At 38.7% G+C, this 20,049-nt stretch overlaps 2 protein-coding genes across 3 annotated transcripts in view; one reads left to right on the top strand and one right to left on the bottom strand.

Annotated features, from left to right (window-relative positions):
* The first annotated feature begins 38 nt into the window (after positions 1-38).
* On the top strand, positions 39-11,689 carry galk2 (galactokinase 2). Its single transcript, XM_079809929.1, has 10 exons — positions 39-200; positions 340-428; positions 517-640; positions 4,456-4,546; positions 4,626-4,772; positions 4,856-4,954; positions 6,528-6,680; positions 7,278-7,488; positions 8,485-8,686; positions 11,176-11,689. Exons 1-10 carry the CDS (start codon positions 151-153, stop codon positions 11,381-11,383), a joined length of 1,374 nt encoding a protein of 457 aa, XP_079666055.1. The 5' UTR covers positions 39-150; the 3' UTR covers positions 11,384-11,689.
* Positions 11,690-14,574: 2,885 nt separating this feature from the next.
* Positions 14,575-20,049, bottom strand: part of atp8b4 (ATPase phospholipid transporting 8B4) — a 42,132-nt gene continuing 36,657 nt past the window's right edge. For both annotated transcript variants that reach the window (XM_079809279.1, XM_079809280.1), the window contains 3 exons: positions 19,618-19,756; positions 18,027-18,157; positions 14,575-16,219 (listed from right to left, as the gene is read on the bottom strand). In XM_079809279.1, coding sequence (XP_079665405.1) covers positions 15,878-16,219; positions 18,027-18,157; positions 19,618-19,756 — 612 coding nt within the window. In that variant the 3' untranslated portion in view covers positions 14,575-15,877. The remainder of the gene's footprint in view (positions 16,220-18,026; positions 18,158-19,617; positions 19,757-20,049) is intronic.

Genomic DNA, 20,049 nt, shown 5'->3' with positions numbered 1-20,049 from the left:
TTTTTCCGAATCCAGCGAATGAGGAATCCGTGTCGGTTTCTTCCGTGTTGTTTAGGCGCATGATTCCGGGTATGACAGTCAGCTGACGGCAGGGTGTCAGTCCACTCCTGCACAGCGTACTTACTGCGAAACAAAGATTAAAACAGTATAATGGCCGCAATTCCGCCGAGAATAAAGGTGCTGCTCAGTGGAAATGAAAGGTAAGTTGCGACTGTTCGGAAAACTTCGGTTGTGTATGAATGGAGTCAACTCGTCACGTCGATTTAAATCCTTTTTTTTTCGTTTTAACTTTTCGCTTTTGTTTGCGTTAGACATACACTTTCCCCTCTTTTTTGATAGGTTGCAGAAACTGAAAGAAGCTTTTCATGGAAAATATGGACGAGCGCCTCTCTTCTACGCTCGTGCTCCAGGGAGGGTGAATTTGATTGGTGGGTTGCAAGCGGCGTGTAAACATAACAAACAGACATACAGTCAACACTGCATTTTATGTTTGATCATAAATCTGATAATTTCCAGGTGAGCATATAGATTATTGTGGCTATGCTGTCCTTCCCATGGCGATAGAGCAGAATATTCTCGCTGCAGTTTCTGTCAGTGACTCCCAAACCATCCAGCTGGCCAACACTAACCCCAAATACAGGTGAGTAACTGTGTTCTTCATATCCAGTTCTTCACAAGTTAACCACTCACGTTTGGTCAACAAATATTATTAATACATTAATTCAATTACCCATTCACTTAATCCTTCACTCACTCATTCTTATTCACTCACTCAGTCACTCACTAATTGTATTAATTCATTCATTTACTCATTCACTTATTCATTCACTCATTCATGATTCACTCATTCATTCATTCACTCAGCCATCATTCACTCACTCAATTCATTCATTCATTAATTTAACTCACTCACTCACTCACTCACTCACTCACTCACTCAATGACTCATTTAATTAATTCACTCGTTTATTAATTCATTCACTCATTTATTAATTCATTCACTCACTCATTAATTCATTCACTCATCCATTATTCACTCACTCATCCATTATTCACTCGCCCATTCATTCACTCACTCACTGACTCATTTCATTAATTCACTCACTTACTCATTCATTCATTCATTCACTCACTCACTGACTCATTTAATTCATTCATTCACTCACTCACTCACTCACTCACTCACTCACTCAATGACTCACTCACTCAATGACTCATTTAATTAATTCACTCGTTTATTAATTCATTCACTCATTTATTAATTCATTCACTCATCCATTATTCACTCACTCAATTTATTCACTCGCCCATTCATTCACTCACTCACTGACTCATTTAATGAATTCACTCACTCACTCACTCACTCAATTCATTCACACACTCACTGACTCATTTAATTAATTCACTCAATTAATTCACTCACTCACTCATTCACACACTCACTGACTCATTTAATTCACTCACTCATTCACACACTCACTGATTCATTTAATTCACTCACTCACTCACTCATTCACACACTCACTGACTCATTTAATTCACTCACTCAATTCATTCACTCACTCACTCATTCACACACTCACTGACTCATTTAATTCACTCACTCAATTCATTCACTCACTCACTCATTCACACACTCACTGACTCATTTAATTCACTCACTCAATTCATTCACTCACTCACTCATTCACACACTCACTGACTCATTTAATTCATTCACTCAATTCATTCACTCACTCACTCACTCACTCACTCATTCACACACTCACTGATTCATTTAATTCACTCACTCACTCACTCATTCACTCACTCACTCACTCACTCACTCACTCATTCACTCACTGACTCATTTAATTCACTCACTCAATTAATTCACTCACTCACTCATTCACTCACTGACTCATTTAATTCATTCACACACTCACTGACTCATTTAATTAATTAATTCACTCACTGACCCATTTAATTCACTCACTCATTTAATAATTAATTCACTCACTCAATTCATTCACTCATTCACACACTCACTGACTCATTTAATTCATTCACTCAATTCATTCACTCACTCACTCACTCACTCACTCATTCACACACTCACTGATTCATTTAATTCACTCACTCATTCACTCACTCACTCACTCACTCACTCACTCACTCACTCACTCACTCACTCACTCACTCACTCACTCACTCACTCATTCATTCATTCATTCACTCACTGACTCATTTAATTCACTCACTCAATTAATTCACTCACTCACTCATTCACTCACTGACTCATTTAATTCATTCACACACTCACTGACTCATTTAATTAATTAATTCACTCACTGACCCATTTAATTCACTCACTCATTTAATAATTAATTCACTCACTCAATTAATTCACTCATTCACACACTCACTGACTCATTTAATTCATTCACTCAATTCGTTCACTCACTCACTCACTCACTCATTCATTCATTCACTCACTGACTCATTTAATTCACTCACTCAATTCGTTCACTCACTCACTCACTCATTCATTCATTCACTCACTGACTCATTTAATTCACTCACTCACTCATTCACACACTCACTGACTCATTTAATTCACTCACTCAATTCGTTCACTCACTCACTCACTCATTCATTCATTCACTCACTGACTCATTTAATTCACTCACTCACTCATTCACACACTCACTGACTCATTTAATTCATTCACTCAATTCGTTCACTCACTCACTCACTCACTCATTCATTCATTCACTCACTGACTCATTTAATTCACTCACTCACTCATTCACACACTCACTGACTCATTTAATTAATTAATTCACTCACTCAATTCATTCACTGACTCATTTAATTAATTAATTCACTCACTCAATTCATTCACTCACTCATTTATTAATTATTCACTCACTCAATTCATTCACTCACTCGTTTATTAATTAATTCACTCACTCAGTAATTTACTCATTCACTCAATCACTGACTCTTTATTAATTCACTCAGTAATTTACTCATTCACTCACTCTTTATTAATTCACTCAGTAATTTACTCATTCACTCACTCTTTATTAATTCACTCAGTAATTTACTCATTCACTCACTCTTTATTAATTCACTCAGTAATTTACTCATTCACTCACTCTTTATTAATTCACTTGGTAATTTACTCATTCACTCACTCATTTATATATTCACTCACTCCCTTATTCACTCACTCTTTATTAATTCACTCAGTAATTTACTCATTCACTCACTCTTTATTAATTAACTCAGTAATTTACTCATTCACTCACTCATGTATTAATTCACTCACTCCCTCATTCACTCACTCTTTATTAATTCACTCAGTAATTTACTCATTCACTCACTCTTTATTAATTCACTCAGTAATTTACTCATTCACTCACTCTTTATTAATTAACTCAGTAATTTACTCATTCACTCACTCATGTATTAATTCACTCACTCCCTCATTCACTCACTCTTTATTAATTCACTCAGTAATTTACTCATTCACTCACTCATTTATTCATTCACTCACTCTTTATTAATTCACTCAGTAATTTACTCATTCACTCACTCATGTATTAATTCACTCACTCCCTCATTCACTCACTCTTTATTAATTCACTCAGTAATTTACTCATTCACTCACTCATTTATTCATTCACTCACTCTTTATTAATTCACTCAGTAATTTACTCATTCACTCACTCATTTATTCATTCACTCACTCCCTCATTCACTCACTCTTTATTAATTCACTCAGTAATTTACTCATTCACTCACTCTTTATTAATTCACTCAGTAATTTACTCATTCACTCACTCTTTATTAATTCACTCAGTAATTTACTCATTCATTTATTCACTCCCTCACTCTTTATTAATTAACTCAGTAATTTACTCATTCACTCATTCATTTATTCACTCCCTCACTCTTTATTAATTCACTCAGTAATTTACTCATTCACTCACTCATTTATTTATTCACTCACTCCCTCATTCACTCACTCTTTATTAATTCACTCAGTAATTTACTCTTTCATTCACTCACTCTCTCCCTCATTCATTATTCACTCACTCTTTATTAATTCACTCAGTAATTTACTCTTTCATTCACTCACTCTCTCCCTCATTCATTATTCACTCACTCTTTATTAATTCACTCAGTAATTTACTCATTCATTCACTCACTCTCTCCCTCATTCATTATTCACTCACTCTTTATTAATTCACTCAGTAATTTACTCATTCATTCACTCACTCTCTCCCTCATTCATTATTCACTCACTCTTTATTAATTCACTCAGTAATTTACTCATTCATTCACTCACTCTCTCCCTCATTCATTATTTATTCACTCACTCATGTATGAATTCATACATTAATCACTCACTCACTTATTAATTTGTTCATTCATTCACTCACTCATTTCTTTCTTTCATTCTTTCAGTGATTTCACTGTGTCTGTGGATGGCATCACCATTGACAGAGATAATCCTCAATGGCACTATTACTTCCTCTGTGGAGTGAGAGGAATCCAGGTGGGGTGTTTATTAATATCACATATTGCATGCTTGCATTATAATCATAGTCATTTGACCCTTGACCTTGTGTATGCAGGAGCACTTGAGCTTGTCTTCATTGGCAGGGATGTGTTGTGTGGTAGATGGGACTATCCCGGCCAGCTCAGGGCTTTCCAGCTCCAGTGCCCTGGTGTGCTGTGCCGGTCTGGTCACTATGGAGGCTAATCAGAAGTCTCTTTCTAAGGTAGTCCTTAATGTAAATCCTCTAACGTGCATTACATACAACTGCTGCTTATCATAGATGCTCTTGCTTCGATTTCATTTCAGGTGACTCTCGCAGAGACGTGTGCCAAGTGTGAGCGTTATATTGGCACTGAGGGGGGAGGGATGGATCAGTCCATTTCTTTCCTGGCAGAGGAGGGAAAAGTAAGACGTGTATTTCATATTTGTTCTAACAATATACGTGGTACTTAATTCATTTTTTGGTATAAGGGTCGATGGCTTTGTGTGTGTGTGTGTGTGTATGTGTGTGTGTGTGTGATTGCATCTAATTTATTCAAATATACATTAAAAAAGCAGTTCATAATACAATGAACAAATATACATTTTCTATGATGAACATATTACATTTATTTATAATATATTGTTGGGGGAATAGTCAAGTTTTCAGGGTTTTGCATCTTGATATTATAATGCCTCATTAAAGGAACACGCCACTTTTTTGGAAAATAGGCTCATTTTCCAACTCCCCTAGAGTTAAACAGTTGAGTTTTACCGTTTTCGAATCCATTCAGCCGATCTCTGGGTCTGGCAGTAGCACTTTTAGCATAGCTTAGCATAGATCATTGAATCTGATTAGACCGTTAGCATCTCGCTCAAAAATGACCAAAGAGTTTCAATTTTTTTTCCTATTTAAAACTTGACTCTTCTGTAGTTACACCGTGTACTAAGACCGACGGGAAATTAAAAGTTGTGATTTTCTAGGCCGATATGGCTAGGAACTATTCTCTCATTCTGGCGTAATAATCCTTGGGTACAGCAGGCGCAATGATATTACGCAGCGCCTGAAAATAGTCCCCAACACGCTCTCTGTGCAAGCAGGTTGTCACAGTGCTGTGTAATATCATTGCGCTGCTGCACTCATGTTACGGCACAAATTTCCTTGATTATTACGCCGGAATGAGAGAATAGTTCCTAGCCATACCGGCCTAGAAAATCACAACTTTTCATTTCCCGTCGGTCTTAGTACACGATGTAACTACAGAAGAGTCAAGTTTTAAATAGGAAAAATATCTAAACTCTTTGGTCATTTTTTTGAGCGAGATGCTAACGGTCTAATCAGATTCAATGATCTATGCTAAGCTATGCTAAAAGTGCTACCGCCAGACCCAGAGATCGGCTGAATGGATTTAAAAACGGTAAAACTCAACTGTTTAACTCTAGGGGAGTTGGAAAATGAGCCTATTTCCCAAAAAAGTGGAGCGTTCCTTTAAAACGATAAAGTAAAAAAAAAAAATAATTTTAAGCTGTTACTTGTTAAAAATGTCATATAGTACAACCACCCAAATAACTTGGCGTTTATGAATGAAAAAGTAGTGATATTTGTTTAAAATTGTTTTACTTTTGAAAATAAAGAAATCATAATAATTAAATATAATATTTAAATATAATATATTTAAAAATATTTTTATATGAAATAATGATTAAAATGTGTACACTTACATGTATTAAAGGTGTAAGGAAAATGTGTTTTTACTTTTATTATGTTTGGTTACACCACATGATATTTTTCTTTTGCATTTTTTTATGCAAATAGTACATTTCTAAGGCACACATGTTTTAAGGTAGAATTTAAAAATTTTTTTTTTATATTTTCTTATTTGTTATTGACACATTTGTTATCAGACTGTCAAAACTGTTTGTGTTTAACACTGTGCAACTACATTACAAATGTGTTTTTGATGATTTAGCTCAATTTTACATTTGTTTTCCTCTCAAGGCAAAGCTGATCGAGTTTAATCCGCTGCGAGCCACAGACGTGAGGTTGCCCGACGGGGCGTTCTTTGTAATCGCCAACTGTTGTGTGGAGATGAACAAGGCGGCCTCATCTCACTTCAACATGAGGGTGGTGGAGTGCCGCATTGCCACAAAGGTCTGAACGTCAGGGATGCATCCAGAATAATGGTTTAGTCTTTATAATATAAGAATTTTTGCAAAGTATACTACAGTTAAAAGTTTGGGGTTGTTAAGATATTTTTTAATGCTTTTGAAAATTCATTCTACTCACCAATATTGTGAAATGTTTTTACAATTTAAAATAATTATGGCTGAATAAGCTGAATTTTCAGCATCTGCAAAACTTGGGTTGTTTGGTCATAAGACCCCAGAGGTAGCTTAAAGGCTGCGAGTATATTTAACTTTATTTACAGTAGGTGGCACTGCAACCAAATGTATGTGATATGATTTTCAGGGCCACAATAAGATCTCAAATAATGACTCACTTTTTGATCTGCCTTTAATTTTGTTGAAATTGACCCCAAAATTGGCACCTGATTTAAATCAACCAATCTATAGATTTAAATACAGAAGCAGTTAAATAATAATTAGGCTTTGGTGATTGGCCACTAATAATTATTGGTAATGCACCAGGCACTCACACACATTCTCAAAAGTTTCCATCATAATTTCAGACCTTTGCATTAGTATATTGATGGTAGATCATGTGGATGTTGAATGGTCCGGTGTGCAGATGCTGGCTAAAGCGCGAGGTGCGGACTGGCAGCGTCTGCTGAAGCTGGGCGACCTGCAGAAGGAGCTGCAGGCGAGTCTGGAGGAGATGCTGGAGCTGCTGGAGGAGGTGCTGCACCCTGAGCCGTACAGCAGAGAGGAGATCTGCACCACTCTGGGCATCAGCGCCCAACAGCTGTGTCAAGACATCCTCAGCGCCAACACACAACAAGGTGAGAGACCGGCTGAAGACAACAGGAGGTCAAAACCACTCTGTTTACTTTCTTGATAAATGTTCTGGTCTTACTCGTTATTCATTCTTAGTTCATGCTAACTAATGTTGTGAACTAATATAACAAATTAAACCTTATTGTATAAAGTGTTACCAATTTTCATATTTAAAAAATCATATTTATATTAGCAAATATTCTAAATAATAATATGGTTACACTTTACAATAGAGTGCAACAATTGAGAATCTATTAATTTCCTTCATTGGGAAATAGATTTTTAACGATAACTTATAACCTACTGTGACTTCTGAGATTGTTAAAATTGTATATGCTTTTGTTGAAGCCATCTGTTTGCATTTTCAACTTAATTTTAAAACAATCATGTTTAACAGCAGAATCTGTGGTGGAAAAACTACATTACCCATGATTCTGCAAGGAAATCTCCACCAATCAGAGAGCCTCTCAATCCCCTCTCAGCTATGAAAATACTTGCATATTTTGCAATACGTTTAAATATAGTGCTTCTATGGTCAACTCTATAATGAGTAGTTTTATATTTCACAACCATTTTTAATTTGATTGTCATTTGCAATGCTTCATGGGATTGTAGTTCTTTTCTTCACTAAAGCCGTTCACAAGTTCAGTCTTGTCCCTTTTGTCTTTTATCAAATATAATTTTGTTCAAATAAAAGTTCGTAATGTTGTGCTTCACCTAGTAGCTGGTTGGCTTGGTTCATGGCTTAAAACGCTTTAACAGAGACTTTAAAAAAAATCCCAATGGGAAAAATGTATGTAAAAAATACTTCTGGAGCCGACACTGCTGAAAAAGCGGGCGCTAAAGCATAAATACTTGTCAATTTTAGCATTTACTAATAAATTATTAAAATCAAAAGTTGTTAACTAACGGGGCCTTATTGTAAAGTGTTACCAATATTATATATTATTGCTGAGACCAATTGAGATTTTGCACTACATCCTCTTCTGTTTGTTCCTCAGCGACTCAGTTTAAATTGTACCAGCGTGCCAGACACGTGTACGGCGAGGCTGCCCGCGTCCTGCAGTTTAAGGCCGTGTGCGACTCTTCCCCTGCCAACTCCGTTTCTCAGCTGGGCGACCTGATGAACCGAAGCCATGCCAGCTGCAGAGACCTGTACGAGTGCAGCTGCCCTGAGCTGGACCAGCTGGTGGACATATGTCTGTGAGTGAAAGCGCAGTCAGCTGATCATGATAATATTACACATTATACACTAATGGATACAATGGACAAAACATTTCTGTGGGGTTTTTCTTTTCACATACACTACTGGTCAAAGTTTGGATATATATATATATATATATATACAGTGAGGAAAATAATAGTATTTGAACACCCTGCTATTTTGCAAGTTCTCCCACTTAGAAATCATGGAGGGATCTGAAATTGTCATCGTAGGTGCATGTCCACTGTGAGAGTCATAATCTAAAAATAAAAATACAGAAATCACAATGTATGATTTTTTAACTATTTATTTGTATGATACAGCTGCAAATAAGTATTTGAACACCTGTCTATCAGCTAGAATTCTGACCCTCAAAGACCTGTTAGTCTGCCTTTAAAATGTCCACCTCCACTCCATTTATTATCCTAAATTAGACGCACCTGTTTGAGGTCGTTAGCTGCATAAAGACACCTGTCCACCCCATACAATCAGTAAGAATCCAACTACTAACATGGCCAAGACCAAAGAGCTGTCCAAAGACACTAGAGACAAAATTGTACACCTCCACAAGGCTGGAAAGGGCTACTGGGAAATTGCCAAGCAGCTTGGTGAAAAAAGGTCCACTGTTGGAGCAATCATTAGAAAATGGAAGAAGCTAAACATGACTGTCAATCTCCCTCGGACTGGAGCTCCATGCAAGATCTCACCTCGTGGGGTCTCAATGATCCTAAGAAAGGTGAGAAATCAGCCCAGAACTACACGGGAGGAGCTGGTCAATGACCTGAAAAGAGCTCGGACCACCGTTTCCAAGGTTACTGTTGGTAATACACTAAGACGTCATGGTTTGAAATCATGCATGGCACGGAAGGTTCCCCTGCTTAAACCAGCACATGTCCAGGCCCGTCTTAAGTTTGCCAATGACCATTTGGATGATCCAGAGGAGTCATGGGAGAAAGTCATGTGGTCAAATGAGACCAAAATAGAACTTTTTGGTCATAATTCCACTAAACGTGTTTGGAGGAAGAAGAATAATGAGCACCATCCCAAGAACACCATCCCTACTGTGAAGCATGGGGGTGGTAGCATCATGCTTTGGGGGTGTTTTTCTGCACATGGGACAGGGTGACTGCACTGTATTAAGGAGAGGATGACCGGGGCCATGTGTTGCCAGATTTTGGGGAACAACCTCCTTCCCTCAGTTAGAGCATTGAAGATGGGTCGAGGCTGGGTCTTCCAACATGACAATGACCTGAAGCACACAGCCAGAATAACCAAGGAGTGGCTCTGTAAGAAGCATATCACGGTTCTGGGGTGGCCTAGCCAGTCTCCAAACCTAAACCCAATAGAGAATCTTTGGAGGGAGCTCAAACTCCGTGTTTCTCAGCGACAGGCCAGAAACCTGACTGATCTAGAGAAGATCTGTGTGGAGGAGTGGGCCAAAATCCCTCCTGCAGTGCAAACCTGGTGAAAAACTACAGGAAATGTTTGACCTCTGTAATTGCAAACAAAGGCTACTGTACCAAATATTAACATTGATTTTCTCAGGTGTTCAAACACTTATTTGCAGCTGTATCATACAAATAAATAGTTAAAAAATCATACATTGTGATTTCTGGATTTTTTCTCTCACAGTGGACATGCACCTACGATGACAATTTCAGACCCCTCCATGATTTCTAAGTGGGAGAACTTGCAAAATAGCAGGGTGTTCAAATACTTATTTTCCTCACTGTATATATATATACATCTAGTGCCTTCTCAAGGAAATAGGCCTAATCCATATTACATGCAAATATAACAAAATCTGACATTAAAAAGTGTGAATATATGTATATTGTTATAATGTTACATCATTATAAATGTTACATTTTAGCCAGGTTACATGTTAAATATTTATATTTCAAATAAATGCTGTTCTTTCAAACTTTCTATTCATCAAAGAATCCTGAAAAAAATGCACAGAAATATATAGTTTCCACGGAAATATTAAGCAGCACAACTGTTTTCAACATTGATAATAATCATAAATGTTTCTTGAGCATCAAATCATCATATTAGAATGATTTCTGAAGGATCATGTGACACTGAAGCCTGGAGTAATGATGCTGAAAATTCACCTTTGATCACAGGAATAAATTATGTTTGAACATAAAACAGTTTTAAATGAATTTTTTGTTTTGTTTTATTTTATTGATTTATTTTATAATTCTATTATAATTTTGTATTATTATTTAATGACTGATTTAAAAAAAATTTTTTTTTAATGTATCTTTGGTGAGCATAAGAGACTTCTTTCTAAAACATTAAATTACATTAAACAATTAGACAGTTAATTAACTTTTGACCAGTAGTGCATTTCTCATGTGACGCCGAAGTAGTTTAAACAGAATGAGTCACACCTCTGAGCGTCTGTGCCAAACGAATGGAAATTGCCCAAGTCTGTAATGAATTGGAGTTTTAGCTAAACATCTTCCTCCTCCTTTCACAGGCAGGCGGGCGCCGTGGGGTCGAGGTTAACTGGAGCTGGATGGGGAGGTTGCACGGTTTCCATGGTACCCGGGGAACGGATAGATTCTTTTCTCCAAACCGTGAGAGAACGTTATTACGTCCCTGACGCCCGTCGATCCGCTCTGGAAAAGCAGAGTTTATTTGTGACAAAGCCGGGAGGAGGGGCGGCAATTTTCATAGAGGAATGAAAAGTAGCGGGGCAATCTTCTCTCATTTTAGCCACACAATCAAGCCTGTGGCCTCAGAAACAGGAGGTTGTGCGTAAAATGGCAAATCCGATGAAAGGGAAACAAGACTTTATTAAGTCCGAATGGGCATTTTCACTCTGTACGTTTTGAAAGAATGAAGAAATCAGCATTCTGATCATTTTATACCCGGTTTGAGGTTGTCAGGGCACTAATGTACCAAAAATCACTCCAAACATTCCTACTTTGAAAGCGTCATTCAAGATCAATATTCAACTGGTTACATTTAATAAAAACATCTCAATGCTTCCAAGCCTCATCATTTACTTTTTTCATTTATTAATAAACAAGTCATTAGTGGTGTTTAGTTTACTATGGTAAGCAGTAAACATCACTATTACTGTTGCTCATGCTTACGTTTAGGGATTCAAACAAACTTGAACTTAAACTGAAAAGGTGCTTTTAGATTTACCTGGCGAAATCATTTCAATAGGAATCTACGAACAGGTATGTGGATTCGCCGCATTGACAATAGACAATTGACCTTTTTTGCTCATGAAATTTCCCGAAATTTTCACAAATGTGACCTTGCATCTTTAGACACAGACTGCATCAAAGCAGAACTACCACCTAGCAACACCCTGGCAACCGCTCAAAACACCTCACCAACTGCTTAAGGGGGGGGGGGTCTAATGCTATTTCATGCATTCTGATGAGCTGGACGCATGACAGAGTATTTCTGTGCCAAATACACTCCTTCAGGATTCAAATTCATTTCGGAAAGTTCGTTTCGTTTTGAGTATGGCCCTGTATGATGTCATAAAGGGCGGAATTCCTTGTATGGGCACTTCTTCCAGATAAGTGCGTGTACACATCAACCAGCGGTGCGTTTCCCGAAAGCATCAATAGTCGACTATGGTCGCAAGTTCTGTCGTTATCAGCATAGTTCAACGAGTCTGTGTTTCCAAAAACCATAGTTGTGTGCACAGTTTCTTGTTTGCATAACATGTGGACTTAGGGTGCGTTCACACTTGTAGTTCGGTTCGTTTGGTCCAGACCAAAAAACAAAAACAAAGTATATAGTCCTGGTCCGCTTGGCGTTCACACTGGCATTTTTAACAGCGAACCTAAAGTTACCGTACCAAAGGCATAGGGATACGGTCACAACCTGATTGGTTGGCTTTTAAGACGTATATTGCACGACGGAGCTTGCTTGCCGAACATTCAAAACAATGCTGTGTGCTGGATTAAACGGCATCATTTTATGCGTGTACATATGGTTTTATTTTTAACATCTGAGAACTCACAAAGAGCTCATAAAATGTTCAAAACATTCAAAACAGCAGCAGGATTTCCTCTGTTGTATGCAGAAACGAAGATCTGCATATATTGATGAGGCACTTTACCTCCTCGTTGCCACTACTCATTTTGGATACACCGATCTTTCCGCATCGTCAAATCAGCTGACTTGTAGCGTCGCATCTTGTGACATCACGTCCTGTTTTTGGTTCGTTTACATGTCTTTGGTCCGTGTTGCGTTCATATATCAATCGAACCACACCAGAGTTCGTTTGGAAGCGGACCGAGACCCGTCTTTTTAGCAGTCTCGGTCAGCTTGTTTGGTGCGCACCAGGGTTCGGATGGCAGCGTTCACATATGTTCAAATGAACCACACTAATCGAGCAATCGCACCAGGGTTCGTTTTAATCGAACCAAACATTACAAGTGTGAACGCACCCTTAATAAATCCTTAACCTTGAGCAAAATAAGCAAGCTGACATTCAGTACAATCTATATTACATTTACATTTATGCATTTAGCAGACGCTTTTATCCAAAGCGACTTACAACTTGGGGGTACACGAAGCGATTGGTCATGAAGAGTCGAGTAAGCGCAACAAGTGCCTGAAATACTGAGACCGTGTACATTGCTCAGTGTAGCACAGGCTAGAGTAGGGAGGGAAAAAAGGGGGAGAAAGAGGAAAGGAACGTTTTTTTTAAGTGGTCACGGAAGAGCTGAGTTTTAGTTGACTTTTGAATGTTGTCAATGATTCTGCGTTTCGGATTGGCGTTGGGAAGATCGTTCCACCAGCTGGGAACGTTGAATTAAATTGTTCTGGAAAGGGATTTTTTGCCTCTCTGTGATGGTACCACAAGCCGTCGCTCCTTAGCTGAGCGAAGGCTTCTGGTGGAAAGCCTGGTACTTCTGGTACTTATTATCTATATCTTTTATTTCGAATACATACAAATGTCATTTACGTCTTTTAGTTTGTCAAGAGATTTAAAGCACCGTTTTTAAAGCGTGCGCATGTGCGTATGTGCTCTAGTATGTAAGGACGGACCAATGATTGAATCTGGAAATAAGGCAAAAAAAAATGTAATTTGTCCTCAGATGCCATGTTCATAATTTATAGCAAAAAATCTAGCATTAATTCAACCTTAAAAGGATTCATTAAAATAAGTTCTTACTCCACCACCTACGTGACATCATTTACCAACGCGGTTGAACGACAAATTTGCGACAATACGGTTTGAGGAAACAGTCGTCAGTAGCTAGTGGATTTCTTCACTATGGTAGTTAAGCAGTGAGTTACGTTGTTGTACGGGAAACGCACCCCAGACCGAGAGCAAGAGCGCGTCCATCAACGAGCTTCGTTCGGGTTATGGAAGCCGTCGGCAGCGCTGTCATTTTGTTTTTAGACCACAAAATCAACAATGTCACTAAAGAAGTGTGTTTCTGGTTGTGAGGGAAAGATAACTATGTTCAGCTTCCCAAATAACCCAGTGTTAAGGAAACAGTGGATGCAGTTTGTTTTTCCGGAGCAGCAACGGAGTTCTGCAAGTGTGTTTGTTTGTTTGTTGTGAATGAAACTGCATCAAATGTCTGTGTTTTGTTGGCATTCGGTGTTGTAAGTGCATATAATGTGAACAACATGAACGTGTAGGGAATCCAAAGTTATCCAGGGATAATGCCATGATGTAGTGTGTGTGTATGCTCGTGACTCTTTAGCTCCGCCCTCTGCACGCCTGCACAAGCTCGGCTGTTTTCGGAAAGAATCGGTACAGCGTATCTGTCTTTTATAAATCTGATAAAACTAAAGACTCTTCTGAGATATGAAGGATGCAGTACTACTCTATAGGTACTCGAGATTTACATGAGATTGGCAGAAAACAATCGGCAAACAATCCATTTTTAAATAAATTAAACAATGGCCATTTAATGCATATCATATAAAAAATGACAATGACTTGTATAAAATTCCATGCATTTAAATAAAAACAATAAACAATCTGCATGGTCTTTGTGACAAAATTGCACAGCAGGAAAATCTAATACATTCGCCATATATATATATATATATTTAACATAACATTAAATTAACATCAACTGTACATTCATAAAAAGGAAATGTTGCACGACGCCCCTCGTCGAATAAATTATTTTATAAAATATTATCTACGTTAAAGTAGGCAATGAGGGCAATGAACAGCTAATATGCCTGAAAAAAAGTAATACCAAAAAAACAATGGTGATACATTCGACACGACAAACAGAACTAAAAGTACTTCCTTTGATGAAAGGAAAAACAAAAAGGCACAAAAATTCCTTCGGTAAAGGATCGTTTGAAAGAAATGCCCACTTTATAGACCTTTGTAGTAGATAGATGTGGAATTCTAGAAGTTTAAACGTGTAAATGCTTCAGTCTATCGCTTGATGGAAGGCACGACTCAATACTCAGTATAAACTCATGCAAAAGCACTAACTACGGTGTGAATTATGGACAAGTGTGGAATGTTTGTACACTTTCTTTGAAGAGGTATATTTAAAAAGAAAATTTGGCATTTTAAAAGCTAGAGCTTGCTTTGCAATGCAAACGTACGATTAACAGCCAATGCATTGATTTCGCACATTCCTAATTGTTACTACTCATCCAGTAGCACGATGCATTTGGGCGCACTTTAGTAAACTGTTGGTATCGATGCAACTTCCAGGTCTTTAAAACATATCCGTATTAAATATGCACTGCAGATGGCTGTATCTGTGTTTATAACAAAACAAGAGGTATTATTTCACACACTTGCACATATTTGCTTCCTTATGCCTTGTTAGTCTTGTCATTTGTGTTTAAACGTGTGCAGGCTTAACGTTTCAGAGGCCTAAAACATTCGCAGATGCATAAAGGGAAGTTCTTAGAACTCGAAAAATACAAAAACGGTGCCTTTCCGAGAAACCGTTTGAATCTGTGCCAGAAGAGGTGAGACTACAAAATGAGTCTGAGGTTAATTTTTCAAATTCAATGAACGGGTGCCTTGACAGATTTGCATGAGAGTGAAAATTAGGTGAAGGAAATCTGTGCTTCATTGTGCTGGCTCTTTGGAGTCTCCTGTGCATGTGTGGCCATCTCTGGGAGCCCAGAGTGTGTCTGACCAGAATCCATTATCATTTTCTCACATTAAAGATGGGCGCTTTCTTCTGTAGAGGAAGAAATACGGCCCTTTATCTGTCCTCAAAGTCTTCCACTGTTACCTCTTGATTCTGGACACTTTCCCTCCTAAATCCAGAGGTGGTTGAGGTGGTCTCTGCCGCATTGGTGGCGTTGTTCGCCCTTCTGTTTTTCCCCAGGCTGGTGTCGGCAGGGCCTCTCGTGGGGGAGGACAGCGGGTATGTGGAAGTAGAGGATGTGGGTACCTTCATGTTCTTGCCGGAGGTGATGAGTTCTCCGTATCCCTGCTGGTGGGCGAAAGCGTACGCCGAGCGCCGAGAACTCGTCCTGCGGACTCTCCTGAGGTTCTGCTCTTGAGGACCCTGCCGTCTAGTGGCCTGCTGAAGTAAACGCACCTGCGGGAGAGCAAACGGTTTCAACAGCTCATTAGGATGTACACTACCCCTCAAAAGTTCGATTTTTCTCTTTTTAAAGGGATAGTTCACCCAAAAATGAAAATGACCCCATGATTTACTCACCCTCAAGCCATCCTAGGTGTATATGACTTTCTTCTTTCAGACGAAAACGAACTGAGTTATATTAAAAATGTCCTGGCTCTTCAAAGCTTTATAATGAGAGTGAATGGCTGTTACTGTTTTGAAGTCCATAAAAGTGCGTCTATCCATCATATAACTGCTCCAAACGGCTTCGGGGGGTTATTAAAGGCCTTCTGAAGTGAAGCGATGGGTTTGTGTAGGAAAAATATCCATATTTAAAACTTTATTGACTAAAATAACTAGCTTCCGGCGGTCAGCGGTACACAAGTCGGCCTGCGCTAAAAGAGTAACCCCTGACGCGATGTACAGGAGCATCGCAAGCTTTGACGCGTCTCGCGGATAGGGCTGGGCAACAAACTCAAGCCCCCTTCTCTTATATCGAAAAATTCTTGTTTTAGACTCTAATTCATGACTGGTGTTTTGTTTTGCTCTATCCTCTGCGCTTCTGCGTTCATCAATACGCATGCGTCAAGGGTTCAAGGTGCAAGTCGACTTGCGTACCGCTGACCGCCGGAAGCTAGTTATTTTAGTCTATAAAGTTTTAAATATGGACATTTTTCTTACACAAATTTGTTTCGCTTCAGAAGGCCTTTATTAACCCCCCGGGAGCCGTGTGGAACAGTTATATGATGGATAGATGCACTTTTATGGACTTCAAAAATGATCCAACAGTCACTGCCATTATAAAGCTCGGAAGAACCAGGACTTTTTTAATATAACTCAGATTTTGTTTGACTGAAAGAAGAATGTCATACACCTAGGATGACTTGAGGGTGAGTAAATCATGGGATAATTTTCATTTTTGGGTGAACTATCCCTTTAAGAAAGAAATTAATACTCAGCAAGGTTGCATTAAATTGATCAAAAGTGTCAATAAAGACATTTGTAATGTAACATATTTCTATTTCAAATAAATGCTATTCTTTAACACGTGATGTTTTATTAACAAATTTCGGGAAGAGCACGTTCAGACAATTAAACCTAATTAAACAAGTGGAGCACATTAAGTTAATCAATTTAATCAATGATAAGAAGTGTATATATACAGCAGATTTACCTTCTTTCGTTGACAGTATTTTAGCATCCCTCCACCACCCCATCTCCTCACTTTGATTGAATAAACTCTTATTAGACGTCAACACAATCCATAATACCTTGCAGTCTAGTTCTAGACTATCTCTATCACGGGGTGGATACTCTGGGATCGGGCCAAAAATGACAAGCCCAGGGCTCAAAATATGAAGCAGCACAACTGTTTTCGACCATCAAATCAGCATATTAGAATGACTTCTGAAGGATTGTTAAACTGAGCACTAAAGGAATACAAAATGAAAAGTGGTGATTGTGACTTTTTATCTCAGAATTGCGAGTTATAAAGTCAGAATTACGAGATATAAACTCGCAATTGTGAAATAAAAAGTTGCACTGTTTTTTTTGGTTCTAGTTTCCATAGAAAACAGTTCTTTTAAATTGTAAAAATATTTTACAATATTACTACTTTTGTTGTATTTTTGATCAAATATATGCAGCCTTGTTGAGCAGAAGAGTCTCAAAAACATTTAAAAGATCTTCACGACCCCAAGTTTTTGAACAGTAGTGTATTCACTCTTTCATAAGGACATATTCATAATTTTTTTCTTCCCACAAGACATGTGCATGCAGTAACCTTGTCAGTCTGTGTGGGATAGAGGTCAGCCTTGATGAATCGGACCGCCACCATGGGCATTATACACACGACTGTGGTGAGGAGGATGACCAGCCACACAATCTTCTGATTCAGAGAGTTACGTGCTGTACCTACAATCAAACAAAAAAGTGTTTAACTTCAGTCATTTGAAAAAGCTGTTTTGTTGTACACAGGACGGTGGCCACCATGTTGAGATCACATGATCAGTTGAAGACTACTAGCTAATGTCTGACTCTGGGTCGGAGAATGATAACTAAATGCTGAGAATATGGTTTTCACAATGGAATCTAAATGTGATGCTATGAATGATCCACACCAGTAGATGTCAGTATGAAGTCCAAGACCAACTGCTTTGGTTGTTTAGGAATTAAAATACATATATACACCGATTCGGCATAACATTATGACCGGTGAAGTGAATAACACTGATTATCTCTTCATCACGGCACCTGTTAGTGGGTGGGATATATTAGGCAGCAAGTGAACATTTTGTCCTCAAAGTTGATGTGTTAGAAGCAGACAAATGGGCAAGCATACGGATTTGAGGGCCAAATTGTTATGGCATCTTCAAAACTGCAGCTCTTGCGGGGTGTTCCCGGTCTGCAGTGGTCAGTATCTATCAAAAGTGGTCCAAGGAAGGAGCAGTGGTGAACCGCTGAAAGGGTCATGGGCGGCCAAGGCTCATTGATGCCCGTGGGGAGCAAAGGCTGGCCCGTGTGGTCCGATCAAACAGACGAGCTACTGTAGCTCAAATTGCTCAAGAAGTTAATGCTGGTTCTGATAGAAAGGTGTCCGAATACACAGTGCATCACAGTTTGTTGCATATGCGCATAGTGCAGACCAGTCAGGGTGCCCATGCTGACCCCTGTCCACCACTGAAAGAGCCAACAGTGGGCATGTGAGCATCAGAACTGGATTACGGAGCATGGCCTGGTCTGATGAATCACGGTTTCTTTTACATCACGTGGATGGCCGGGTGCATGTGCGTCGCTTACACGGGGAACACATGGCACCAGGATGCACTATGGGAAGAAGGCAAGCCGGCGAAGGCAGTGTGATGCTGGGAAATCTTGGGTCCTGCCATTCATGTGGATGTTACACGTACCACCTACCTAAGCATTGTTCCAGACCATGTTCACCCTTTCATGGAAACGGTATTCACTGGTGGCTGTGGCCTCTTTCACAGGATAATGCGTCCTGACTCAAAGCAAAAATGGTTCAGGAATGGTTTGAGGAGCACGAGTTTGAGGTGTTGACTTGGCCCCCAAATTCCCCAGATCTCAATCCAATCGAGCATCTGTGGGATGTGCTGAACAAACAAGTCCGATCCATGGAGGCCCCACCTCACAACTTACAGGACTTAAAGGATCTGTTACTAACATCTTATTGTCAGATACCACAGCACACCTTCAGGGGTCTAGTGCAGTCCATGCATCGACGGGTCAGGGCTGTTTTGACAGCAAAAGGGGGACCAACACAATATTAGGTCATAATGTTATGCCTGATCGGTGTATACGACTAAACAATAAATAAATATTTAGCACATCTCTTAATGCATTTAAATTCTTACCTATGTAAGGAAACTGGTTCGGGAATATGGTAAAAATGCCGTCACTGTGCAATGCAAAAAGGATTGCAAAGTAAACAGCTAGACTGCCCCATATAAAGAAATGGTTCACAGCGGTCCAGTAGTTGGTGTCAAGCCCAATCTGAAACAAATGATTTGCATTATGATTTTTTCATGTCAATTAAGTAAATTTCTCTTTTTTAATATGTAATGTGGGTAAATGTGCTTGGATGTCATGAAAATAATGTAAAACATTTTAATGATACATTTATTAAAGCACCTTTATTAAACAAAATAAAAATGTTTAGTTCTTAAATTCATCTGTGTTAAAGTTAAGGTTAAAATCTATCTTGTAGAATGCTCAGTCGAGAGAAATTCAATTAAATGAGAAAAAAGAAAAACAGTAACTTTTCGTAGTTTATTTCTGAAGTAGTT

Source organism: Gobio gobio (genome assembly GCF_949357685.1).
Source record: "Gobio gobio genome assembly, chromosome: 25".
NCBI lineage: Eukaryota > Metazoa > Chordata > Actinopteri > Cypriniformes > Gobionidae > Gobio > Gobio gobio.
The sequence above is the reverse complement of the archived record's forward strand: the minus strand, read 5'-3'. Positions and strand labels throughout refer to the sequence as shown.